This window comes from Centroberyx affinis, unplaced genomic scaffold, assembly GCF_046629955.1.
Source record: "Centroberyx affinis isolate AG114_WGS23_722 - 3 ecotype Tasmania unplaced genomic scaffold, CSIRO-AGI_Caff_v1 ptg000833l_1, whole genome shotgun sequence".
Taxonomy (NCBI): Eukaryota; Metazoa; Chordata; class Actinopteri; order Beryciformes; family Berycidae; genus Centroberyx; species Centroberyx affinis.
Genome location: NW_027279431.1, coordinates 75,010 through 102,700, shown reverse-complemented (window position 1 = coordinate 102,700; position 27,691 = coordinate 75,010). Strand labels below are relative to the sequence as shown.

Genomic DNA, 27,691 nt, shown 5'->3' with positions numbered 1-27,691 from the left:
AGTGAATTACGTCTAGGACAATAACAGATGATGGTGGATTTGCATAATTCTATAATTTTCTTATTATATTCTGTTATGCTATTCGTCTATTATTCAATAACTGAAGTGTTCTCAAATAAAGTAAAGCCCTGAGTATTGTGTAATGTTTTCTTATATTTTATTTAAATGTCTTAAGTGGTGCAAAGATTTAAAAAAGACTGTAATTTGATCCACACTCATACCTTGTCAAATGTTTCGTTGTTAGGCTAAGAGCCAATTTGTGTTATTATCCAATTTGTGGTGGAACAATGTAAATTTTACATAATTTGTGTCCATAGCATGTAAATCTGCATTTCAGACTTTGTGCACATTTCATATATTTTCATGAGATCACGTTGGACTAGCAAACTAGCTAACATATCTAGAAGAAGCTCAAAGCCTTTCCTGAACCTTAATCAAGCTGTCTAAGTTGCTTTAACCTACCCCTGAATTTAAATAAAGATGTTTTACTTGCCTAAACATAACCATTAGCTGAAACAGATGAAAATGTTGTGTCCAATTTGTGCTATTGTCACATAATCCAATTTGTGGTGGACGTAATCTTTAGATATTTTGTGTCCACAACACATAATCTGCTGTTCATAGTTTGTGCTCATTCACAAAATGTTATGAGATCTTGTTGCTGCAAAGTCTCTACTGGTTTGTCTGTGTCTCATCCCAGATGAAGCTGTCAGTGTTGGTTCTTCTGACCCTGCTGGGTCTGTCCTCGGCCAGTCTTCAGGAGATTGTGAAGAAGAGTTCACAGCACAGAAAAGGTAAAAGGAAACGGGCATTATGTATTTCCCTTTATGATTTTTCTTCACCAGGGCTACGTTTCCCAAAAGCATCATAAGCCTAAGATGTTCATAAAGTACATTGTAAGAAGCATCTTAAGGTTACGGTGGGTTTCCCAAAAGCTTCTTAACTAAAGATGCTCTTAAAAACTCATCGTTGATTACGAGTGTTTCTGAGCAGTCGTAGAATGCTAAGAACAATGTAAGGAAGAAAATATCATGAGGCAGCTTTATTTTGACTGCCAATGATTATTGCAGTCTACAGCAGAATATGCACACAATGTTTATAACCACAATAAAATATTCAGTGGAGTGAATAACACCAACTGCAAACATATTTAAAAACTAGGCTACGTGAAATGCAGGCCACCTATTTTCAGGGTATAATCAGGATTTTCATTGTTGATTTAATGAACTTCAGCAATTGGGGTAAGTGGGGTAAAAGTGAAATAAAATACAAAATGGGTAATTTGTGGCTGTGTGTGTTGGGGGCTGTTTAAAAGAAACTTTGAATAACTTGGCGACACTTGACACTTAATAACATAATGCAGTGACAACACTTGAGTCCCAGGCTTACTATGTGTTTTACCTGGTACAATGTTGTCACCATCTCCTCCTCCTGTTTCTGCACTATTGCCTTTATTTTTTAAATGTAACCTGTCATAGTATCCTAAGCAAGACAAAGTTATTTTCAAGGTTTTGACAAAAGGCCTATTTGTGTGGAAATTAATGCGGTAAGCCTATAATCAACCATAAACAACTATGCATTTCAAAACTGGACAGCGTGACTAACTGTAGCCTACATTTAGGGTGTTCACATATAGTCCTCTTTAAACGAACCGAACTCAGTCCTCTTAAAGTGGACCAAAAAGTGGACCAACATAAAAGGGACTCAGTTCTTTTTGCGTTCACATTGTCAGTTCATGTGAAAGAGGACTCAGTCCTCAGCATGTGATCTGTCTACGGCAAGCCTAGAGGGCTAAAATACAACGGCAAAGGGCGAAGCGAACCTGGAGCGCTTTGTGTTCACAATGCACAGGGTAAGCGAACCGCAACGTGGACTTGAAGCGAACCGTACTCAGACCACCTCCCAAGGAGGTCTGAGTACATTTTAGGATCTTATTCCAGAAATAACAGAAAATCATTGACCTCATACATTTTTCAGTGATCACATTGGGGCATTAAAATTTGATTTATGATTTGAAAATGAGTTGTTTTTTTATTTTCTCATTTTAAGTTGAACATTTAGATGTTTGCCCTCTCTTGCCTGTTTCCTTCTTTTGCCCTGGAAAAGCATTTTATGACAAACTTGGCTTTACCTAAAAAGCACTATGAATAAATTTGATTTGATTTGGTTTAAAATTAAACTTTCTGCGTGTCTGTCCCTCTCCTTCTCACAGTCTCTCTACTGGACCCAAATTTAGAGGGCAGGGTCCCTAAACTCACCGGTAACATATCAGTGTCCAGTCCTCTGACTCCTGCTGAGTTTGAGGAGCAGCTGGAGCAGCCTTCCTCCATCATGTTCGATGACACTGTGAACCTGGAATGGCTGATGTGGCCCGGCTCTCTCCCCAACGGAGCTGTTTCCTTCTACAACGGCTACACCGAGCGCACCGACTACGTCTGCAAATACAAGTGCGAGTCCGGCTTCTACAACCCCAGTCTGGGCCCTCACTGCCGCTACCCCTATGGAGGCAAAGAGTACCATGCCTCCTCTTTCGAGATCCTGGTCAACAAAGACAACTTTGAGTTCCTGGAGTGGAAGGAGGATTCCTATGGTTCAGTGCCCAAACAATCAGTCAGGACCTGCCCCGGGGGAGATGTCTATGTAGGGAAGAACGAGTACGGTCTTGGGAAGGTGGTCTCTCGGTTTGAGGCCTTCTTCCTGCCCTTTGACGGCAAGGAGTATTGGTACAAGAACTACCAAGTCCTGACCATCAACAAAGACGCCACCGGCCAGCACATCTCCGACATCAAATACGCCATCGATGAGGCCGAGATCTTGCAGGAACCTCCGGAAACCATGCGCATCTCTAAGGTCACCAACAACCATTGCCAGTCGGTGGTGAAGAAGGTCACCATCTCCAAGACGACCGAGGTGCGGAAAACGTGGAACATTGGCCGAGCCACCACGCTGAGTTTCAAGACCAGCGTCACCACCGAGATCCCTTACATCGGCTCCACGGGCATCGAGTTCGGCACTGAAACGACAATGGAGTTCAGCGAAGGAACCACAAAGGTGGATAAGCTCAGCCACTCTGTTACCGTGGAGCTCACCGTACCGCCAAACCACTCATGCAGCGTCCGCATGGAGGGACGCAAATTCAAGACCGACATCCCCTACACCGCACGCCTCAGCCGCACCTACCGCAACGGGGAGACCAGGTGGACATCCATCACAGGGACGTACGACGGTGTCGAGATTGGAGAAGTCCGGGCCGTGGTCAACCGCTGTGAACCTGTACCCGATGCCCAGCCTTGCCCTTGAAAGACTGACGGAAAAGACATAAAAAGATATATGACATATCAGATGTTTATGTAAATCAGATGTAAAACTGAGCCTGATTTGTAAAATTTGAGCGATAATAAAATCATGTGGAACTTTAACTTTCTCTCCATTTTTGTTCACAATTGTATTCTTATTATCAACACATGAAAATGAAGAATTAGCATTTATCATCTACTGACTATTTAAGGTACTTAACACATTATCTTACATACAAACCAATTGTTACATCTGTGTTACATCACAATATCAAAAGGGGAAGCTAGGGGAACAGTATGTACAGATAATGTGGGTAGGAAGCACAGAATAAAGTTCTGAGAATTACAGTGCCTCATTATTGTGGATTATTGCAATTTATACAACAGTTAGTTCTGGTTGAGTAATTTGATTGGACAAGAGGCATGACATGAGGGCTGATATACAGTATAACAACACTGGGAAACCACACACAGAGACTACTTTTCAGATTGGACTAACATCTACTGGTTAAATAGCCTGGTCTCCAGCCCCTATGAATCGCAGATTTCAGATTTCGAAATTCGAAGAGTGCTGAAAACTGCGATTCATAGGGGCTGGATACCAGGCTACTGGTTAAAAGCATGCTATTACAATTGTAATCTGCTATTGGCTGATCTTGGTTACCTGTGATGTAGGTAACCTGTTTCATCATGGTTTGCCATGGATCAGCAGATAGCAAGAGAGAAACTCAGCAGATTTAAATGTCCGATAATTCCAGTAAGTAGCACTGAAAGATTACTTTATTGCTGGCCATTTTTACAAAATATAGAACAATATAATGTAGGGGTATATCGTATTGCACATTCAGATGGCCTTATGAATAATGTAAATAACACGGTAGTGCAAGAATGATAATTAGAAAATAATAATAAATAAACCAGCGTAATATATGGCACCTTAAGTCAGCAATTGAATGCAATACACTGCAGCTTCTTCTTTGAGCTTGAGGAGGAAGAGCAGTGCCAGACTGTAATGGAAGACGTAAGGATGCTTTCAGTGGTGGCTCTGTAACATTTTATAAGGATTGGTGGAGAGACATTGAGCTTCCTCAGTTTACGTAAGAAAATTCTCATCCTCTGCTCTGCTTTCTCGATCACAGAATGTTCTCATCCTGTTTGAGGGAGTTGATGGCGGTCCCAAGAAATTTTAATAACTCAGCTGGGTTCACAATTGCTGTTGATTTCCAGGGGGAGGCGAGAACAGGCGGGTCCTCGTGGAAGTTGATATGTATCTCCATGGTTTTGAGGGTTCTTGATGAGGCCCACCGGGTCTTGTCACCTCGGTACCGGTTAAAGTGACAAAATTATGTTGTGTTTTTTTAACTATACACTTTATGTTGAACATCCTCATTACATTCCTCATGAAGCCAATACTTCCAATACCAATACTTTAGAACCAAGTTCACCAAGCTGTTGCTGCCCCCTGCTGCCTCTCTGTTGTAAATAAACATTTGGTCTTTCCATTAAACACAGTGCTTTTCTGTCTGCCACCATCAATAGGCCTACAGTAGGTGGGAAAGTGTGAATGTTGCCTCTCTCTGCCTGTAACTACTGTAACTGCTCTCCTGTGCTTCTGCTGTTAAGAAAAGTGTTCTCTTAGTCAGCAACTGGTTAAATAAGGGAATAACAATTTGGCCAAATCAGTTCAGTCATTATTTTTGTTGAAAGGTGCACAATTACCTTGTCATGTAAGCACCTCCCCGCAGTTTTGTATGTAAAGTCAAAATTACTATTAAATTTAGTCAGTGTTGCCCCTTTTTGAATTTCACTCGATTTTCAATTTAGTTTGAAATCATACGTTCCCCTACATATTGAAATTCCTATTGTCAAGACTGTCGATTTTGGTGCTTTTATTTTGAAGGTGAGATCGCGCTGAACCGGAAGTTGGTTTGAGGCTAAAACTAACATAAAAAATAACAACAAATATAGATTGCAACAGCTTCTATAACAGCATTGTTTCAACAACACAAAATGAAACTGTTTTTGAAGAAGCACACAACCAGTTCTTATTTCTGCCCAACTGGAGGCCTGTCCCACTGGAGTCTGTAGCTGGATGACACTCCAGCCAATAGCAGATGGCAATTTCAGTAGATTTCAGGCTTTACACAGATTTGGGTTTGGTGTTTAGTTACTCTTTAAAGGTGCATTAAGTATTCTCTGACCTCTATTGGTGACCACTAGGAACTGCAACAACAGAGAAGTAGAAGTTCTCTCCTCCTATACAAGTCTCTGGCAGAGTGGCTGGGGAGTTTTTGTTCCAAAACAGGGTTCAGGTTGCCTGCTGTCCAGCCCCCATGAATCGGAGTCCTTAGCACTTTTTGAATTTGCATGGTGTTTCATAGCAAGCCTAGCCACCGGCAGTTAATTTGGACAGATATGGTCCGACATACCTGATTGGATGATCGATGTAGGCGAACCTACTTGTGACGAGCATTACAGAGTGCAACTACCAAACAACTACCAAAATGGCAGCCGGCAAAGGAATTGGATGACAGCGAGCTAGATTTAGCGATGTCGTCAGTCCTTAAAAAACGTAATGCCATTGATGAATTAAAACAGGAACAATCAGCTGTTTAAAAGCTGGGAAGTGAACACCACTATTGGTGGCCCACAATAAGTCAATCTGCTTTGATACTGTGATTGGTCAAAGATTTTGATAACTGACAACTAACACTGGTACCAATCGGTTGGGGCGAGAAATTGCATTAGTGAATCAGTGGTGGATAGGCTTGACCAGACCGCTATGAATCACCATGCAAATTCAAAAAGGGCTAAAGACTGAGATCCATGGGAGCTGGACACTGGGAAAGGGTACAGGCTGGAAAGTTTTTAAAGTCAGAGATCTCAGCAGCTGACCAAGTAATCGTTGAGTCATTGGTATTGATCAACAACCATATCAACCTCCACAGATCATTTGTGGTAATTTTGCTCTATGGGGCAGGGAAAATCTTACTTATTGCCCATTTAGCTGTGTGAATGTAGCAGGGTGGTAATGAAAAAGAGCAGGCGTACTCAGTCAACTTTCCCTGGGTAAATAAAGATTTTAAAACGGTCCTGTAAAGTGCTTTGGATTACAGTATCCACCAAAACACTTATGATGTTTTGGTTATCCTAGTTTGAATGGACAGATGCCAACAGGGGGAGCCATGTAGAAAAAACAGGTTGGAACTTTTTTCATGTGATAGAAGCTGTCCCTTACTTTCTGCCACTGCCCTATCAGTCTGTTTTCATGTTAACATGTTAATAATCCCTAATCTTATCTTGTATTTATCTGGCCTCATTTTATAATAGGTGGTGAGATGAGCATGAGCAATCTTTTCTCCTGTTAAGGTTCTTGCGGACTATGGATGAGGTTGCAAATAAGTGAAAGCTTGTTTATATCTGGATTTCTTCACTTTTGTTTATTAATTACACTCTTTTTCAGCCCTTTCCTGCTTCTTATTCATACAGTTACACACATTCACACTGGGAGCTGCCCAGATCAACAGTCTGGTGACCACTATGCAGCTTCACTGGAGCAGTTAATGGCTACATGCCTTGCTTTTTGGCACATTGGCAGTAGTTGTTTAGGGAGGGGAACGTGTCTTCATTCACTCTCCCTGCCCAGATATTCCAAACCAGTTTGGGGACTCAAACCAGCAACCTTCATTAATATCTTAAAATGTTTCTACACTATTCATGATGGCACAAATACTCACTACATTATGTGTGTACCCTTAATTAAAAAATTTACAGTGTAAATTGACTTGAGGGAGAGATTAAATTTGGAGTGTTTTTTTTTTTTAAGTGTGTGAGACATGGGTTGGTGTCAGTTACCTTGAATTCACTCAAGGGTTAGGGTTAGGGTTAAAACTAAACTGCAGTTCATATAACATTGGGGGTTAGGGTTAGGCCTTTAGGCCTTTATTCACAACAGGTTTTTCATTGGATTAAAAACAAACAAATAAACAAAAAAACATAATCCTCCAACTTTCTGTTACACCAAAAACATCATTCCTATCACTTAGCTTTTACGTTGAATTGATTTCTTGACTCTGCAGACAGACCCTTAGGATTTGGAATGAAGCCACTATCTCTGTTAGTTTAATAGCTCTGGCAAAAAAAAAAAACCCTAGAAAACATAATTGACTAATGGCAGAAATCTCAGATCCAGATCACCACCAAAATGTCATCAATTGTTCCTTTTCCCAAGACCGATCTCTCCACCAAATTTAAATGTCCCATATGGTGTAAAGCAGGATTCCCCTTGCCTCTGTGATGATAAAGGAGTTGGATGGTCTATCTAAACATGGTGAAAGTATCAAAACGCACGGTCGCCAACTAAATCCACACAATCCATATTAGAAAAGCGAGCCTCTAAACGAGCCGTTTGGACTTCCGTAACTTTGTGGCGTCACAAAAGTTCGCTCATTATCATTTTTGTAAGAAATAATAGACTAACAAAGTATTTTTTTCAAAGCCGTTGAGCGGTTGTCATTGTTTATTACCGGAGAGTTTTCCCTACCTGTAGCCGCCGGGCCGCGGCGTCTCACGTTTCACTGTTGAAACAGTTATCCAATTGGAACAGAGGGTCATTAATATTAATGAGCCTTAAAGACACAGCGACAGAAACAGCCTGTTCTTGGTAAGGCTCAGAGAGATGCTGGAAAATGAACGTGTAAAAATGGATTGAGAGTGTTTTCACACAGTTTTGAATGGACCTCAAGACACAAAATGAACTGAAAAGTGTAGAATATGGGACCTTGGAAATCCTTTCCTACATTTTCGAGGTATCCTGCTGACAGACAGACAAACTAACTAGCTAATAGGGGCGAAAACATAACCTCCTTGGCAGAGGTAATTTTTGGGGAAATGAATCTGAGAAAGACTTTGACAAAAAAATACCTGTCCTGCTCAACTCTTTACAAACCCACTGCACCAGTTCCAGTTTATTGGTCCATGTCAGATCGCAGAGGGAGAGAGAGTGCAGTTTGCTTTATGATTCAGCCATAAAGCAGCTATATAAACCTGGAGGTGAGTGGAGGAGGCTCACTGGGGAGCGACAGTAACGGTGAGTACTATTCAGTGTTTTCACCTCGGTGTTCAGTGGAGTTCTATCTATAATTTTGCAATTCTAAAATTTTGTTATTATGCTATTCTTCTACTATTCAATAACTTACCAGTTTCTTTACAAAATGAGGTCAACATGAAGCAAAGGCCTGAGTATTGCCAAATGTGTCCTTAAGAAAATATTTAAATGTCTCCAGTGCTGCAAAAATTCAAAAAGACTGTAATAACTTACAAAAAATTAGATTCACACTCACATACGTTGTGTGTGTTTTCTTATAAAAAACAAAAAATATGGTTGGCAAACTAAAACAACAAAAATGTCTCACCCTAAGGGTTCATTATGATCTCATTAAAAATATGCCTATCTTCCAAATTCATTGAAAGTAGAATAATTATTAAAGTTATGAACCATCTTGACACCTTTTCTCACAATAGGTTCTTAAAAAAGAGAATCATCTGTGTCTTTTGACCCATTGACTTCAGGTAGAATTTAATTTTCCAAAATGGACATGTAACAATTACACAACTATAAATTCTAAAACATATAAATAATGATATTGTATAAATGTTTAATTTGATGATTTTATGTTATGTAACTCTGATGTGGCATTACTAACTTTCTGATGTGTATGTAATCTTGACCCAATTCGAATATGATGGTCTTCACTTCTGCCCTGCAATTCGGCACCAGGGAGTGATTGGTCATCATGATGGTGTTTAACAATTAACCAAACAAACTGTACAATTCTGAACAGCTGACTGCGTCTCATGTGTGTATGTGTCAACAAAATTGAATAAACATGATTAATTCTGTGCTGTTTTTGACTGGGAACTGATCATTTCATCACTGACCCATCTGATTGATTTAGTGTTTAGATAATGTGAGCTTGTTAGCTAGCAAACCATAGTATCTGGTCAGCTAACCATCACTGTCTTGTTGTTAACACATCTGATTAGCACACTAGCTAACTTATCTAGTAGCAGATAGCGTTAGCATCAACAACAGTGTTTTTGCTAAATGAGCCTGCAGGCTAGTTAGCTAGCTAACAGTTTGTTCAGGTTAACTGAGCGACTCTTCTCAAACTACAATTCAGTGTTTTGGAGGTCCATTTGTGAACAGCCAGTTCTCCAATGTTCCTCCATGATAGACTTGGTTGATAGAAGGTTTGTGACAACAGCAAGCATGTATTAGGCTAGTTGTCTATGCCAATTGTGTTGATCAAGGCGCTAGAAGTCTTTCTTGTCTTGTTTTTTCATTCTAATATATGAAGGTTACACTACTTTGAAGAAATCTTTTCAATCAGTACACATCTATTTCTGTATAACTAACATTTTGTACTATGTCCCATCCCCAGATGAAGCTGTCGGTGTTGGTGCTTCTGGCCCTGCTGGGTCTGTCCTCGGCCAGTCTTCAGGAGATCGTGAAGAAGAGCTCACAGCACAGAAAAGGTAAATTTTCCTTTAAAAAGAAACTTTAGCATTTTGAATTTGGCTATTTTTCTTTGCCAGGCGCTAAGTGTCCTTGTGTAGCGTATATGCTTCAGTTAAGTCAAGACAAGATAAATCAAATTTCTTTCTACATTGTCGTAAAAAGACCTTACAGAGCAACAAAGGACCTAGATAAAAACGAGAGAATACACTCATCCAAAAATTATTTCAAAATGGTTTAGCTATAAAATAACCAACTAAAATTCAAAATGTCAAGGAATCCCTTCAACACATTTCAGGATCTTATTTCAAAAATCCCTAAGACAGAGATCTAAATCACTGACCTCAAATACATTTTTCAGTTACTACAACACACACTGATGTGTATGTTGTTTTATTTTCTTATTTTTAATTGAACTTATGTCTTTTTACCCTTTATTGCCATTTGCCCTCTTTTACCTTTAAAGCATTTTGTGACAAACTTTCTCATAAAACTCACTATATGAAAATTTTGATTTGATTTGGTATAAAATTAATCTCTCTGTCCCTCTGTTTTACACAGTCTCCTTACTGAACCCAGAATTAGAGGGCAGGGTCCCTGAACTCACCAGTAATGGAGCGGTGTCCGGTCCTCTGGCTCCTGCTGAGTTTGAGGAGCAGCAGGATTTGCCTTCTTCGTTCATGTTCAGCGATAACGTCAACCTGGAATGGCTGACCTGGAACGGCTCTGTCCCCAACGGAGCTGTGGCCATCTACAACGGCTACACCGAGCGCACCGACTACGTCTGCAAATACAAGTGCGAGTCTGGCTTTTACAACCCCAGCCTGGGCCCTTACTGCCGCTACCCCTATGGAGACCAAGAGTACTACGCCCCCGAGTTCGAGATCCTGGCCAACAAAGACAACTTTGAGTTCCTGGAGTGGAAGGAGGATTCCTATGGTTCAGTCCCCCAACATTCAGTCAGGACCTGCCCCGGAGTTGGCATCTACGTAGGGAAGAACAAGTACGGTCTTGGGAAGGTGGTCCCTCAGTTTGAGGCCTTTTTCCTACCCTGGGAAGGTGATGAGTATTGGTACAAGAACTACCAAGTCCTGACCATCAACAGAGACGTCTACAGCCAGCACATCTCCGACGTCAAGTACGCCATCGATGAGGTTGAGATCTTCCACTATCCTCCGGAGACCATGCGCATCTCCGGGGTCACCAACAACGAGTGCCAGTCGGTGGTGAAGACGGTGACCATCTCCAAGACGACCGAGGTGGAGAGCACCTGGAACATCGGCCGATCCACCATGCTGGGCATCACGGCCGGCATCACCGCCAAGATCCCCCTCATCGGGTCCGGGGGCATTGAGTTCAGCGGCGAGAAGACGCTGCAGTTCTCCAGGGGAACCACCATGGTGGAAGCGCTCAGCCACTCCGTTTCCGTGCAGCTCACCGTCCCGCCAAACCACTCCTGCAGCGTCCGCATGGAGGGGCGTAAGATCACAGCCGACATCCCCTACACCGCACGCCTCAGCCGCACCTACCGCAACGGGGAGACCCAGTGGACGTCCATCGCAGGGACGTATGACGGCGTCCAGATCGGAGAAGTCCGGGCTGTGGTCGACCGCTGTGAACCTGTTGCCAACGCCCAGCCTTGCCCTTGAAAGACTGATGCAAACAACATCAAAACATATTTGTGTGACAATTAAAATAAGTCCATATATACATGTTGTTTGGTAAATTTGTTTTGGCTGTTGTTGAAGAACACAAAAACTGCATGTGCTTTTATAAATTGCGTGCAATAATAAAATCACGTGGCACTTTAACTTTCATCTCCTTTATTTTTCCACAATTCTTTTTTGTATCAGCACACGAAAATGATGAAAAATTACCATTCATCATTTTACAATGTATTTAAAGTGCATAATACACAAACATACAAATGCAATAGAAGCCTCATATAATATTACACTGAAAAGAAGGGAAATCAAACAAATTGATAGTGTATTCTACAGTTCTACAGTTCACTTTACAGAGGACTAAGTGGTACAGCAATGAATTAATCAAAAAACAAGAGAACACTGTCCCACAAACACACTTGGTATAATTATTTCCTCTGCCACAGAAAATCACATAGAAGCCAGGCCACTGTGCATTTAGACCTCGCCTCCATAAGATGAAACAGTCTTCTACACATATTCAATCAGCTTACTCTGCTTAAGTATAATGGGCAGAGAGACCAGACCACAGTAGCTGTGAATCGGCCTGAGTTACTGCTTGTTCACATTCAGACACTGTACAAAACATTGAATATTTACATCCAAACAATACACTGACTCTGAATAATCAAATACAGTGCTGTAAATAACTTGTTCCAATGTATAAATGATGCGTTCATACAAGCATTCACTCTCAGCTGAATGCAAGAGCAGCTGAACACAGTGAAAGTGTAATTCTGCAGGCTGCTATCAATGTAAAGGACCTTTATACTGCCTCGCTTCAATACAGAGTGCTCATTCAGGCTTAAATAAATTGATAATAACTATCTGTCTCAAGGACATGCTCAGATGGCCTTGACTTCAGCGATTTTCAATGATAGCGTTGTCCGTGGAGAACAATGCCGGTTTTGAAAAGCTTCTCCTCGATGAGGCCTGGTTTTATCTCGGCATTAAGAAACATTATGCAATAATGCAATAAGGAATGTCTTGATCAGTGACCCACAATCACTGTTGTGTATTCAGGCGATCGATAACAGGAAATCTAATCACTGTGTTCCTAGCCAGAGCTTATCGAAACATGCACTATCTTGTCTCACACCTGCATCAATAAAAAAACAGCAGCTTAGCACTTTGGACATCATGCAATCCTCTCTTGTCCAACAGATTTGGGATATCAAGTCAAGTCCAGTCAAATTTATTAATAAAGTATTTTTAACAAACTCATCACAGAGTAACTTCACAGAGCAGCAAAGGACACAATTACAAATAAAAATAATAATGAGCAAATGTTAGGATATGTCCTCACATGGATAGTAAAATGAGGAAAATAATCCAAAGTGAGGGCATTTTGCCGGTCCTCACTTTTTAAAGGGGCTAGTTTAAGTTTAGGGTTAGGACTTGGTTTTAGGGTTAAGATTACGATTAGTTCAAGGCAAGGATCAATAAAGTATCCTGTTATCATTATCAGTATGAACAGTCATGCTTTTCACACCTTGAGAGGCGCTGGTAGATCTTTCTGGCCTTGTCAAGAGAAAAGTAGATCTTATGCCAAAACAGCTTGATCATCCTCGCTGCTACTATTGAGAGTCATCAGCGTTCTTTATGATGGATTTGTATATATTCCTACCTGCCAAGAGCGAAATGCCTACTAACTGTGATGTAATATTCATATATATTACACATGGGCGGCAGGTTGGCAGGTTGAATCTGGAGTCTGACTTGTTAGTTTGATCCCTAATGAATGAATGAATGTCCAATACAGATCTAGGAATGGGTAGAAAACACTGCTGGTTAGGGTTAGGTTAGTGTACTAAAAACACAAACATAATAAAAACACCAAAAAGTGCGTACTAAAAATATAAGCACTCGTTGAATTGTAAAGCACTTTGAACAAAAGTCTCCAGCAAGTGCTAGTTTGATTCCTGGTATCGAGTGCTCAATACAGATCTAACATAGCTTGATGGGTAAAGACAGGCACTGACACTGCTAGTTAGGTTTAGGTTTAGGGTTAGGGGTACTAAAAACACACAAAAAATACTAAATATTACATACTAAAATATATATGCACTGGAGAGTCCCTGGGCGAAGGCACCTAACCCCATGTATTAGTATAGCAAGCTGCTACACTGTTTTGAAAGATGCTATACAAAATAAACTTAATTAATGTATTTATTATTACTATAAACAGCCCATAGTGAGTTTCAAATTTGTTCAACTGCGTATATCTGTTTTTGGAAGCTGACTCTTAATGTATGGTATTTTCTGCATTGGTTTGATACTCTCCTCTTATCATGTCTAACACCACAAATTCTGATTCAAACTGAGCAGCAGGAGAGTCTTAATACTGGGTCAACGGGCAGGAGGCCACTGCAGCTCTCTCTCCTGTTTATTGGGGGCAATAACTCTGCAGGGAGGTTTTAAATCTCAGCACATACAGCACACCGCCTCACTGCAGGAGGAACCTGTCGAGGTAAAACAGCTTCTTTACATCTGAATGAAGTCATTTGCTGAATAACAATATTCCGATTTCCTTCACTGTGTGATTTATCATATTCTACAAAGTTGATTAACAATCACAATTGGAAGAAAATGGAGCTGACAACGTAACCATCAAACATTCTGTTTGTTTTCTACTGGAAAAGGCATTATGATTTCTTTCTTAAGGCTAGAATTTCTTAGGAGAAAATGTTCTGGCAACGATGAACTGGCATCAAATGAATAACACCACTGTCTAAATTCTGTACAAAACCATCAAGGTTGGTACCAAGCCTGTCAGCCATATTGGTGCTCTTCTTTCTTTGTTTATAGCAATGCAGAGTGACATATATAGATCTTGGAACTCCAGCAGATGGGGAGTTTTTGTTCCAAAACAAAGTGCGGGCTGGAAAGCGTTTTTTTGAAAGCCAGAAAGCTCAGCAGCTGGCCAAGTAATCGTTGAGTTATTGGTATTGATCAATAACCCTATGAACCCCTCGCACATATATTAGGTAATTTTGGACTATGGGGCAGTGAAAACATTAGTTATTGCCCCTTTCAGGTGAGAGTTAGGCATATGGGTTAGGGGTTAGGGTTAAGGAATGTAAAGCATGATGAACGATTAGGGTTAGGGCTCTAATGAGGTTAAGGTTAGGTGTTATTAGGCAAGGCAAACTATTTATACAGCACATTTCATACACAAGGCAAATTCAATGTGCTTCACATAAAACACAAAATACATAATTTGCCTAGTAAAATCACATTATAAAAGAAAGAAAATAAAGAAATATAAAAAAAATAGGTAAGGATCCTTTTTTCTGTCATTTATTATCTAATCTATGTTAACTCCTCTATGTTCCCAAATGGTTCATATTTACAGGAACCTTTGTACACCTCTGTGTCATTCGTTTTTTTTTAGGTTAAGTTTTAAGGAGTTCTGCATTTGCTGCTTTTCCAAGTAAATTCCCATTGAGGTTGAGGTAATGTTGTGTTTCCTCCAGATGATGTGGTGTGTCGCTGTCGTCTTGGCAGTGCTGCAGCTCTGCAGCCCGGCCCTCCTGTCCGAGCCTCGGCTCTACGTCTCACAGCTGGAGGAGGGACAGGAGAAGCCCAGCAGTAAGTCATAGAATGTGAAATACTGACTGCTTTATCTGCTCAAAAATGCAACTGAAGAGTTAGATTCCAAAGTGAGATGTCCACCATTTCAAAAAAGTGATGTCTACTCTTTCAAAATGATGAAAAACATGATAGATTTTAAGATTTTAAGATTTTAATTTTTTAGATATTAGGTAACTTATATCCTTGGTTGACCAAAAGATAACACTCAACAGACTATATCCTGTATAGTTTAGAGATATTGAATGATGAAGTTCAGGTAATGTTTTTTTTTCCAAAATGTATATATAGTCTTTTGATCATGAACTCTTTAAATGTTCCTAGTCAATACACTCATATGTGTTACTATCCCTCCTGAAAAAAAAATGTGTTAAACCAAAATCCATCCAATTTAGATATATTTTTTCTCTCTCATCATATAGAGCCATGGCTTAACCCCAAACTGGAAGATGTTGTCCCCTCTCTGGAAACCAGCAACCCACGCAAACTTAGAGAGATCCCAGAAACTGAGATAATCTCACACTCTCTCCCCATGTTCGGGGAGAACGTCAACCTCAAGTGGGTCAAGTGGGAAGGCTCTCTTCCAAACGGTGCCGTCGCCATCTTCAACGGCTACACCGAACGCACCGACTACGTGTGCAAAGTCAACTGCGAGGCCGGTTTCTACACTCCCAGCAAAGGGAACTTCTGCCAGTACCCCTACGCCGACCACGAGTACGCTTCCTCCAAGTTTGAAGTGCTGGTGAACGTGGACCACTTTGAGTTCCTGGAGTGGGTCGAAGATTCGTACGGGTCCGTCCCCCGGTACGCTGTCAGAACCTGCCCCGACGTGGACATCTACGTCGGCAAGAACAAGTACGGTCTTGGCAAGGTTGTGAGCCAACACGAGGCCTTCTTCCTCCCCTGGGAAGGCGATGAGTACTGGTACAAGAGCTACCAGGTCCTGGCTATCAACACAGACGGCTACAGCCAGCACATCTCTCAGGTGGAGTACGGCGTCGACCAGATGGAGCTGTTCCATCACCCTCCGGAGACCCTGCAGCTCGCCAAAGTCACCAACCTGGAGTGCAACAGCGTGGCGAAGACGGTCCGGCTGGAGAAGACCAGCACCGTGGAGAAGACCTGGGACATCGGCAGACAGACGCGCAACGGCTCCGTGTCCACCATGAGCGCCAAGGTGCCCATCCTCGGCCCGGGGAACGTGGACTTCACCAAGGAGCAGACGGTGACCTTCTCCGAGGGAACCAGCATGGTGGAGTCCATCGGTCACTCGGTCTCTGTGGAGCTGCTGGTCCCGCCCAACTACTCCTGCGCCGTGAGGATGGAGGGGAGGAAGATGACGGCCGACATCCCCTTCACCGGCAGGCTGAGCCGGACCAACCACAACGGCGACACCCACTGGACGACCATCACAGGCACGTACGACGGCGTGAGGGTCGGGGAGATCAACGCCGTGGTGGAGAGATGCCAGCCGGTTCCTGATGCCGTTCCCTGCTACTGAGGCCTGAGAGAAGAGTCTGCTGAACTGGCCATCTCATCAGCTCTGAATTTCCAACTTAACAGACAAATGTAAAATATCAAAAAGTCAAGGAAAAAACTGTATTTTTCGAATAAAAATGCACACAGCTGAATGTTTCAAGGAGTGCTTCTTTAATTCATTCTGATGTGTTTTGAGATGCTTTTGGCAGTTAGCAGTTCTCAGCCATGTTCCATCATGACCCAACAGCAGAGTTGGGGAAAGTAAATTTTTTTTTTTTAAAGATTTATTTTTGGCATTTTATGCTTTATTTGAGAGATATAGTGAGAGAGAGACAGGAAGGTATGGGAGAGAGAGCGAGGGGAGGACATGCAGCAAAGGACCACGGGTCGGATTCGAACCCGGGTGGGGAAAGTAAATTTTAAAAGTGATTAGTTACTTCACTCATTACTTTACTGTTTACGTTACAAAGTTACTCTTTACCAAAAGTAACTCGTTGGGGCATCCTGGTGGCTCAGTGGTCCAAGGCGCGTACCATGTAGACGTCCTGGGTTTGAATCTGGCCCAGGACCTTTGTCACATGTCATCCCCCTCTCTTTCCCATACTTTCCTGTCTGTCTCGACTTTAAATAGAGGCCAAAATGCCAAAAAAATCTTTAAAAGTAATTCGGTTTGCCAACTTCAGAAAGATGTCATAACAACACGGCTTGTGCTGCCAAATGTGTTATTCACCACTGTTTTAAAATGCAATGCAAGACTACTGCTCTAGTAAGCCAGTCTCATTTTTTTTCAATTAACAGCATGATGTGTGCATGAGATGCCACAGGATTTTCACTCTTTTCGACTTTTTTTTTTTATCTGTGCTAACAAACAATAAATCCCACACACTGTCCATTCATTGCAGTCTTTTTATTTAAAGGTTACAACATTCGGTCCTCAGACCTTCATCAGATTTAACTGATATTACAAAAGGTTACAACGTCCTTTAAATAAAGAGTCTTTCACTTCATAATCTGTGCTAACAAAACATTAAACAATCTGAAAGTAAAGCAAAAAATACAAGAATTGAAAAATGAATGCTTTAAGTTACAAGGCAACAAAGTAACATGTTAACCCCTAACACTGTCCCAGAGTCAAACCAAACTACAGCAGCTGATTTCACTGATTAGTTCCTGATTAGTTCTGTTAATCAGTAAATTCAGCTGGTGTAGCATTTGGTTTGAATGAAAGCCTGCATACGCATACTCCTGGGCCTCCATAAAAGTTAAGAAGCACTGCTTTAGGCTAATACATTTTGCATTTGTTGTTTTTTTGTTTTTTGTTTTGTTTTGATAATTTTTTTGTTGTTTAGTGTTTCCTTATAATTTTCCATGGACTAGGAAGTCATAAATCTGAAATATTCCTTCCCAACATGCAAGGTCCTCCAAAAGGTGTACTGATAAACAGTCTATAGTCTCTGAAGCACCATAAAAATTAATATTGTCCTTTCTTGAGTTTACTAAATTCCTCAGTATCCAAGCTAGATGGTGCTGTAGCCTAACAGAGCAGGAAGCGGCTGGTCACCATGTTGTCTCTGAGAGTCTCTTTGACTGTAGAGAAAAGCATTACAGCTGTCTAGCTAAAGAAGATCCTCATACGAGCCTTTACAAGATAAAAACAGTGACATAAATTAGTCATTAATATAAAACAGAAGTTATGTGGGGTATAATCGATTAGCCTAGCCATTGCCATCAATATGAACGTATTCTGGTGGTTAATTGAAATGTTTTGCTGGTGTTAAGCTGTCTTGAGTTAGCCAACAAGGTACAGTAAGCTAAACGTTAACTGGCAATGTCATTGAAAGATACCTTTACACATGACATGAATATGATGGGAAATCTCTGATTTTCGTTTCTCCAGAGTGTCTGGAGTTCCTGAAAAAGTCTTAAATTATATACTGTCTTATACAGTAAATCAAGGCGTTAAAAGATAAATAGGTATTCAACTCTTCAGCTGTTGATCCAATGAGAAATCAGCCCAGGAATACACAAACTACTGTAGCCTGGAGTCTACACTGTCATTTTCATATTTCATTTGCGAAGCATCGTCCTGAAGTCTGAAATATACCTCATTGAGACTTTCAGACAACTTGTTTTTTTCGCCCGAATGAAAAAAGTCTCAGTTATCAGTAAACGTTGTCGTTGTGTGTCACACTTTTTCAAGAAGCTGCTGAACTTTGTCACAATGCGACGACTATTAACAAGACTGATAAACAGAGTTTTGCTGAGTGAACCGTTTACTCCTGTCATGGGCAATGAGGCAGAAATACACACACAAGGCCGTCGGAGGCTGGTAAGTAGTGAAATAAAGCCAACTACTGTCACAACATCTGCATTATACGCTGCATTGCAAATCTAGTAGGTGATTGATTGTATGTAATGTAATGGATCCGTACTAGCCCCCAAACGCCCCGTTCTGCCTTGCATTGAGTAATCACGCCAAACGCTATTTAAAATTCTCGCAATTTAATGTGCTCTTGCTTTTCGGTTAAAGAGCACACCTCATAAAATTTTGATCAAAACTTTTTCTGAGTCAGTAGGAGACCATCTTCAATTCGGCATACATGTAATCGTCAGGCAGCACGTAATAGCTCAGGAAAATCCCACCTTTAAATTCCTGTGATTACCACACAATCTTCTTCCACCAAAACACCGCGGTGGTCGGTAGCTAGCAGCGTGAACCAATGAAAAAAGTTGAAAATTGTATTCAAATAAGTGCTGCTTAGTTTATTGGATGCATGCCGAATTAAAGAATGGCTTCTAATGAGTGTGTTGAGTAATGTTTAATGATGCATGTAGTTTTTCCAATGAGCAAGGCAACATTAAATTGGCAGATTTTAGGGCCTTGGTGTAATTACGTTCCTTCCATACAAGAGAAAGTGGCACAGCAGGGCCAACTAGCTCTTTACTGGACCATGGGCGTCAGTTGACTATGGCAGTGTGGAGCTCGCCATTTGCTGACCTAAATATCATTATTTATATTTATAACAGACCAACTAATATCTTGACAGTCATTGATCCAATTTGTCTCTGTGAAATTTGGTTGATAAAAATGGGTTTGCAAATTTTGGTGGCAAATGATATTAGATCATAGATGCAGGGACTTTGCCATAACTTTGGAAGTGTGTGTAGGCATTGTGGCAGCATAAGGATAACCCTCTCTTTATAATTGTATTATTATATTTGTACTATATTTATTCTATATAAACCTATATTAAATATACTTTTTAATTTGTCTCACACTGTGTATACTTGTCCTTGCCTGCCAATTGTGTGCAGGTGTTCGTTTAAAAGTAAAAAAATAAAAAGAAAACCTCAGTGTGTGTATAGGCAAAACACGGTGCTGTGTGTCAGCAGCCATAGAGAGCCAACAGCAGGCCTAATAACAATGTAGACTATAGTATTTCTGCCAGTACAGCAGTACCATCAGTACAAGGCAGTGGCTGTATGTGCTCTGTGTGTTTGTCTAACCCTCTACACTCACAGGCTTTTTCTGTAAATTAGAATGAGCTGTTCAACTTGCCTGGTTTAAATAAGAGTTAGAGGAACCACAATTACTTTGTTAAAGTTACTGTTCAGTGTGATAAACGGTTAGTTGTTTCGGCATTGGGAACACACATGCCGTTCCATGCCGTGTTTTAGACTGTTTCAGTGGATATAACTCAATCCTCAAATCAAAAGTCAAGTCAGATTTTATTCATACTGCACGTTTCATACAGCAAAATAACCCAAAGTGCTTTTCAAACATGGTTAAAAACAGTATAGAGCCATAAACAAGACAGAATGTGAAAGAATGGTTAAAGAAATGTTAACAAAAAACTCGTTCCATAATGTCGTTCTTAAAATACACAGAACAGAGGAAAAAAAGAAAAAAAAACTACGTACTGTTTGAATCCCAGCCCCAATTCAGGCCTTTCTCTTTCTGTCTTTGTATGTAAGACAAGATGACATAAAACTCTATGCTGATATTTGATAGTTATTAATGTTGGCTTACTCACTGGCAAACATAAACACCTCCATACAGCTTAATATAGGAATCATTGGCATCCATAACTTATTTAAACCCTAACCCATCTAATCCACCAAACGGCACCTATTTACATAAAATCTAATCTTTGAAACGGGTTTGGCAGTTATTCAGGGTGGCAGAAAGCAGTGAGAGACAGTTTTAAAAGCCTAAATGTATTGGTAACACTGTTCTTGTGTAGCTTTTTAAGATGTTGGTTATGTAATTTGGTATACCTGTTGTAAAGTGTAAACTCTTCCTGTAGCCTATTACTTAAACATATCCTGGCATTAACTAAAGTGACGAGTTTGGGCTACACTTTCCAACAATTACATGAATAACACACTATTCTCCTTATGTAATGCTTGTTGTGACTTACTCACTATAGTTAATGCAAGGATCTGTTTCGGTAATACATGAATAGTTTGGGTTTCAATTTAGACAATACATTTGCATTAACGTGTATAACAACATTACTTAATGCAGTTGTTTATTGTGCATTTAATATGAACTCATCTTTGTTAATGTCACTGTTCATCCTTAACTCATGCAAGTAAACACATTAGTTAACATTATTAACAAATATGTATAACATTAATTAATGCAGTTGTCCATGTGTATTTAACACTAACTCATCTTTGTTAATGTTCTTATTCATGTTTAATTCATGTTAGTAAATGCATTAGTTAGCATTAGTTAATAAACACTTAATGTAAAGTGTTACCAATGTATTTTCAAACTGGATGTATACTAAAATGAGGATTGGACCCTGACTATTGGGGAAAAAGTCTTAAGTTCTACAAAGAGAAAGAGGGAGAACAGCATGTTTCAGCTCTATATGAATATGTATGAACATGGCGTGTTGTGTGTTGGCTTAACTGATGCAGAGTTTAGCTATTTTTAGTGTGAGTCATATTTTGATGTGGAGTGGTGGGCGAACACCTCGCCTCATTTCCCTCGAGGCTTCAGAAACCAGGCCGCCGAGCAACATGTTTTATACAGACCGAAAATGGGGTAAAAACTCACCTCAGACAAGAAGTCTAATATAAACATGTATGATCTTTTTCTTTTTTAAATACGTTTTCTATTGCACAAGTACCACACTGTACCCATACTGGACCTGTTATTCAGGAACGTTACTACATTGATGGCCAGTTTGTGTTTCAGTGCTTATGGAGAGACAAAATGTGTACACTGTAATGGATGTAATTTGAAATGTAGTGAAGTAGAGGCCTAATACTCCACTCAAAACATAACTTATAACTTTATTTATTTGTATAGCACCGTTTAACAAGACTGTTTACAAAGAGCTTCACAGAATAGAAAGGCATAAAAACAAAGAAATAAAATGACAATAAAAACAATAGTAAAAAAACAAAGGATAAAATTTAAATACACAGAAGTAAAAGAAAAAATCACTAAATACATGTAAACCAATTTACCACCACCTAATTAAAAGCAATGGTAAAAAGATGTGTTTTAAGATGCTTCTTGGAAGTGCTGAGTGTATCAGTGGCTCTTAACTTATCTGGGGGGGAATTCCACAGTGTAGGTCCAAGGTAGCTAAATGCTGACTCACCACTCTTAAGCCTAATTTTAGGGATGGTCAGCATACTGCTATTGGATGGTCTAAGTGATCTACATGGTACATACAGTATCTCACTATCATATCGCTGAGGTAGGGTGGGGCGAGACCATGAAGACATTTAAAAACTAATAAGATGATCTTAAAATCAATTCTGGAAGATACTGGTAGCCAATGAAGAGATTTCAGAACGGGTGTAATGTGGTCTCTCTCAGTCTAGTGCGTGCTATTAAACATACTTAAAAGTACTGTGTAACTTTGGTAGTACCTTGTGCTGTTCAGCTTCCTCTATGATAAAACCCCCTGCAAATCGTCGACTCATGTTGCTGAATTGTGCTTAAGTGAGTCTTTAAGAATCGTTAACCAATAATTGTAAATAAGTGAAAAAAAGTGAGACTCGTTTTTTATATATTGGCAGAATCTACTTTGTCAAAGTCCCGTCTCCCACCTTTATTCGCCTATTAATAATTATTGGTAAACATACTATTGTCTTCGTTCCATCATCATAAGTTTCCTCTGACCAGATTCCGGTGTTCCACTTGTTCAAACTGAAAGGTTTAATAACGTAGAAGAAAGATTCACTTCAAAACAGTTCAGCAGCAGGACTAGTTTTTTAATATATTGGCAGAATCTGCTTTGTCAAAGTCCCGTCTCCCACCTTTATTTGCCTATTAATAGACTAATTATTAGTAAACATACTGTTTTCTTCGTTCCATCTGCATAAGTTTCCTCCAACTGGATTTCGGGGTTCCACTTGTTCAAACTGAAAGGTTTAATAAACATAAAGAAAGATTCACTTCAAAACAATTCAGCATCATGACATGATTTTTATATATTGTCAGAATCTGCTTTGTCGGCGTTCCTTTATGTGCTAGAAGTGATTTTCAGACTGTTCCTCCAGACAATGGCAGTGAATGGAGAGAGAAAAAAAAAACACAATTCTCCAGTCTGCTCTACCGGAGCAACAGATCACAGAATCACTGATTTTGGGGTTTTATCATGGAGGAAGAGACACAACCCAAGACTCTACCAGAGGCACACAGAGATTTAAGTAAAAGAGAAGGTACTGACAAAAAATACTCAAAAGTACACAGAAGCTCCTCAGTTCCAGTGAGGAGAGTGAGTGTAATCCTTGCTTGTGTTTATGTGTGTGTGTGTGTGTGTGTGTGTGTGAGGTGGTGGGGCTGGGTAACCCTGGGATGGAGGGTACCAGACACAGCGTGGGCATGGCGGTGCTCGGCGCCCTCGCCGCCCGGCTCGGCGCGGCCGACCGTTGGCGCGGCGACAAGCACGTGTCCGGCGAGGTCATCGTTTCAGAGACGCAACACACACAAGTGGTGCTCCTCCGTCCCAAGCTGCTGATGAACATCAACGGAGTGTCAGTGGCCAAAGCAGGTGAGGTCAGAGGGGAGTGTGTGTGTGTGTGTGTGTGTGTGTGTGTGAGAGAGAGAGAGAGAGACAGAGGGAGAGAGAGGGAGAACAGAGACAGAGGGAGAGAGAGAGAGACAGAGGGAGAGAGAGAGAGAGAGAGGCAGAGGGGGAGAGAGAGAGAGAATCAATAGATTGATTTTATTTTAGTGTCATGCACAAAGTGTCCCAGCCCACATTAGCACTGAGAACTGAGTTACACACACACACACACACACACACACAAACAGAAGCTCAGGCACAAGCTCTGTTCATTCTTATTTTTATCTGTATGTCCTTTTTTTGCTCTGGAAAGCACTTCATTGTTTTTGTGCGTTCTATAAATAAATGTGATTTGATTCCTTTGTATTTCATTCTCTCTCTCTCATGTACAAATTCCTGGACATTTCTAGTAGTTGGCAAAACAGTGACGCTAAACTGAATTAAGGTGAACTTTTGGTTCTCTAAATCAGTGATTCTCAACATTTTTCATATCAAATTTAGTCCACATTAGAGCCACAGACCCCCATCGGACCCAAATCTGAGAATATTTTTATTGTTAGATATGATTTTGTCCAGAATTCCATGACTATCTGTATTGTAGGTAGAGAGATAACAGAGAAACTATGAAACTATGTCATTCTTCTACATTCTCTAATTGTATTAACTTCTTGTAAATGAAATAATTCTGAAGTTTTAACAATTCATCAGTTTGCTGGGGACCCCCTGGAGCCCCCTCAAGGACCCCCAGTGGTCCACGGACCCCACATTCAGAACCACCGCTCTAAACTACCTTTTCCTTCTCTTTCAGCGAGTAAATACAGCATCAAGCCTGAAGACATTCTGCTGATCCACGATGATCTGGACAAGCCTCTGGGGAAAATAGTCATCAAACATGGAGGAAGTGCCAGGTGAGTTTCTCAGAGTTCTACATTTTCCTACAGTTTTGTGATCTCATGAAATTTCCTGAAATGAGCACAATGTCTTAAAATGCAAGATGTTGACCCAGCAGAAAGGATCAGGAGGAGGAGACAGGACTAGAAACAGGAAGTAGTTTGAGGGTGTGGAGGTCGGGGGGGGGGGGGGGGGGGGTTCAACTCCCAACTCAAGGAGAGGAAACAAGGAGGAAAAAGGAGAGGAGAGAGGAGAGGAGAGGGGAGAGGAGGAGAGGGGAGAGGAGGAGAGAGGAGAGGGGGAGAGGAGACAAGGAGAGAGGAGGAGAGGAGAGGACACAAGGAGAGGAGAGGGGAGAGGAAAGGAGAGGGGGAGAGGAGACAAGGAGAGAGGAGGAGAGGAGAGGACACAAGGAGAGGAGAGGAGAGGGGAGAGGAAAGGAGAGGGGGAGAGGAGACAAGGAGAGAGGAGGAGAGGAGAGGACACAAGGAGAGGAGAGGAGAGGGGAGAGGAAAGGAGAGGAGGAGAGGGGAAAAGGAGAGGAGACAAGGAGAGGAGGAGGTTATAAATTCTAGTAATCCTTTACTGGAGATGAAATGTATACTTGTCCACAACACGCAGTCTGCATTTCAGAGTTCAGGCTCATTTCACAAAATTTTATTGGCCTGTTGATTGGAGATATTGAATGATGAACTTCAGGTGATGATTTTGGAAAATAACTTGTCATACGTAGACACATTCTGTTTCTAAGTGTTATATACTGTATGTTTTTCCAGGCCTGGAAAGTCTGATAATCTTTGGAAATGTCATGAAAATAAATTGACTGTAATTTTTCCTGTTTTTAAAACCAGGCTATGAATAATAAATTTTCTGATTACGTTGCGTCCAAATCACATATTCAGTGATGAAAAACTAGGTTTGATAATCCCTGTAAGGAAATCAGGTAATTTGAATGTAGATTGGTATCTACTGGTCATGGAAGTTGCTGTGTGTCATGTCGTATTTGTGGAAAATCATAGAATTTGATGTGCAGACATGTAGGAGCCTGTTTTTAGTTTTATTTTGAGGATCCAGAATGAACTCTGACCCCATGCTGCCTCCTCACAGAGGTCACAACGGAGTCCGCTCCTGTGTCGACTGTCTGCAGACCGACGTGAGTCACTGTCCGCTCAAACATTACATGGAGTTGTTTGTTTTTTTTAACTACTAATCGTTTCTAATGTTAGATGTTTTTTCTTTGCGTGCAGGTGATGCCCAGGCTGCGGGTCGGGATCGGCAGGCCGGCGGGCGGAGCGTCGGTGGAGCGTCACGTCCTGGGACGCTTCTCCCAGGAGGAGCGGGGGGTTCTGGGCCCGGTGCTGGAGCGGAGCGTCGACCTGCTCCTGTCCCAGCTGTCCCAGCAGGACGGACGGTTCCCCTCCTCGCCAGCAGGGGGAGCACGAGACGCACAGAAGGGGAAGGAGGGGGAGCGCTCGGCCTCTCCGGCTCCAGCCCAGGAGCCGGCTTCTGCTCAGAGCTGAAGAGTCTCAGTCTGACTGAACTGAACTGAACTGAACTGAACTGAAGTCTGGGACGACTTGAAACACAACTGCCTCATGTGGAAATGTGTGAGTGTGTGTAGAGAAATGCCTATTTATTGAGACTGTATTTATTCTCTGGTTCAGTGAGAGTTAAATGAGTTATGGGAAAGAGCAGAGACACACATTAATTAAGGATGCACGATTATGGCTCAAATGATAATATCAATTACTAGATATTGTGATCATGATTATGAGTTTTCATGATTTCCATACAAAATTACACAGGCGAAAACCCTGCTCCAACAACAGGAGGAGAGGTGGAACCACAAAAATGGTGTAGAAGTTCAAAATAGGCGCCACATTCTCTCTCTTAAAAGTAATGTTTATTTATCTGGAAAATATCAAAACATGACATTTCAACCAAAGAAGCCTTTCTTATTTTCTAGGTAAAACATTACTAGAAACATTAGAAACATTACAGTTAATAGAGAGTGTGGCGCTCACCATCTTATACTTTCATTACAAAATTACTGAAATAATTTTTGTCATTTCTCATCACCATGGCTATTTTCAACTCCAGTGGGTATTCTAAATGAAGTGAAATGCTTCAGCGCTGCCGATATATCAATACAATTATTGATTATGAAAACTAAAATCACAACATGTTATTATACAAGATTAACTGTGCAGCTTTACACACATCCAGTCTGGGAGCTTGCATGAGTGTGAATCAGGGGAGACTGGTGAAGTCCACACACTGTCAGCTGCATTTTATCCAGTTATTAGAACAAAAAAACACACATTTTGATCCAAAATGGATCTTCATCAGGCAGATCCTCTCCTTTAATAAGTAATGGCACACAAGTGTGAGTCAAAGAGGTTTTAATACCTGGTTCAGCATCAGTTTATGTGGTGGAATGATACAGGAATGCTTGAATGACTTTTTGACACAGCACATGTTGCCTTCTACACATTTCGCTTACAAGCAACCAGTAATAAGGAGGTCAAGGGTCAAAGCCACAGAGCCTAAATATACTGTATTTGCAGCATATCTTCTTATGTCCCTGGAATGATGATGCGTGAAAGAGAAGAGTAAGGTGCTGCACTGTGAGAGAGACTGGAGATGGATTATTCCTTAACGGCTCAGTCATTTTAATGGGATGAGTGTTTTTTTTATTCCGTTGTATCCAATACACATTTCTGAAATAAAAGTGAAGTGTCAAAACAGCAGCAGTGGAGCTTGTTTTTGTGTGTGTGTATATGTGTGTGTATGTGTGTGTGTGTGTGTGTGTGTGTGTGTTAAAAGTCAAGACGGAAACAAGATGTCTCGCCACGCTGCAGGTTTTCCTGAGTGAAGAAGTGAACCGCACAGAAACAAAAACTACTCTTGTTTTTTAGTGCGACTCCATTTTTCTTCTTTTGTTGCTGGAAGTTAAAAGCCGACCTCGTCTCTCGGCCTTATTCCTCTGTCACTCCTGCATACGGCTCTCCTCTCTCTCTGATGGCTTCTTTTGGCCAAAAACATATTGATTTCCCCTTCCGATTGTCACACTAATTACGCTCTTCATCAATTAGGTGTCTTTTAATGAGTTGCATCCAGTCAAGAGGTGTATTGCGTTCTCACACCACAGTGAATACCGGAGTGGGGGGAGCGGGG

General features: G+C 41.0%; 4 protein-coding genes across 5 annotated transcripts; all 4 read left to right on the top strand.

Moving 5' to 3' along the window:
* Positions 1 to 676: 676 nt before the first annotated feature.
* On the top strand, positions 677 to 3,390 carry LOC139645240 (natterin-3-like). Its single transcript, XM_071520909.1, has 2 exons — positions 677 to 794; positions 2,213 to 3,390. Exons 1-2 carry the CDS (start codon positions 701 to 703, stop codon positions 3,298 to 3,300), a joined length of 1,182 nt encoding a protein of 393 aa, XP_071377010.1. The 5' UTR covers positions 677 to 700; the 3' UTR covers positions 3,301 to 3,390.
* A 6,349-nt stretch (positions 3,391 to 9,739) lies between these two features.
* Positions 9,740 to 11,462, top strand: LOC139645242 (natterin-3-like). The gene is made up of 2 exons (XM_071520911.1): positions 9,740 to 9,833; positions 10,375 to 11,462. Exons 1-2 carry the CDS (start codon positions 9,740 to 9,742, stop codon positions 11,460 to 11,462), a joined length of 1,182 nt encoding a protein of 393 aa, XP_071377012.1.
* Positions 11,463 to 14,992: 3,530 nt separating this feature from the next.
* Positions 14,993 to 16,608, top strand: LOC139645241 (natterin-3-like). Its single transcript, XM_071520910.1, has 2 exons — positions 14,993 to 15,107; positions 15,530 to 16,608. Exons 1-2 carry the CDS (start codon positions 14,993 to 14,995, stop codon positions 16,606 to 16,608), a joined length of 1,194 nt encoding a protein of 397 aa, XP_071377011.1.
* A 1,623-nt stretch (positions 16,609 to 18,231) lies between these two features.
* On the top strand, positions 18,232 to 27,224 carry ptrh1 (peptidyl-tRNA hydrolase 1 homolog). Of its 2 annotated transcripts, XM_071520908.1 has the most exons (6): positions 18,232 to 18,387; positions 18,787 to 18,915; positions 23,389 to 23,608; positions 24,432 to 24,531; positions 25,622 to 25,667; positions 25,762 to 27,224. In XM_071520908.1, the coding sequence occupies exons 2-6, from the start codon at positions 18,808 to 18,810 to the stop codon at positions 26,032 to 26,034; spliced, it is 747 nt and encodes a 248-aa protein (XP_071377009.1). In that variant the 5' UTR covers positions 18,232 to 18,387; positions 18,787 to 18,807; the 3' UTR covers positions 26,035 to 27,224. The 2 variants fall into 2 exon arrangements, with proteins under 2 accessions (XP_071377009.1, XP_071377008.1); XM_071520907.1 differs by having other exon boundaries at positions 18,232 to 18,915.
* The last annotated feature ends 467 nt before the right edge of the window (positions 27,225 to 27,691 follow it).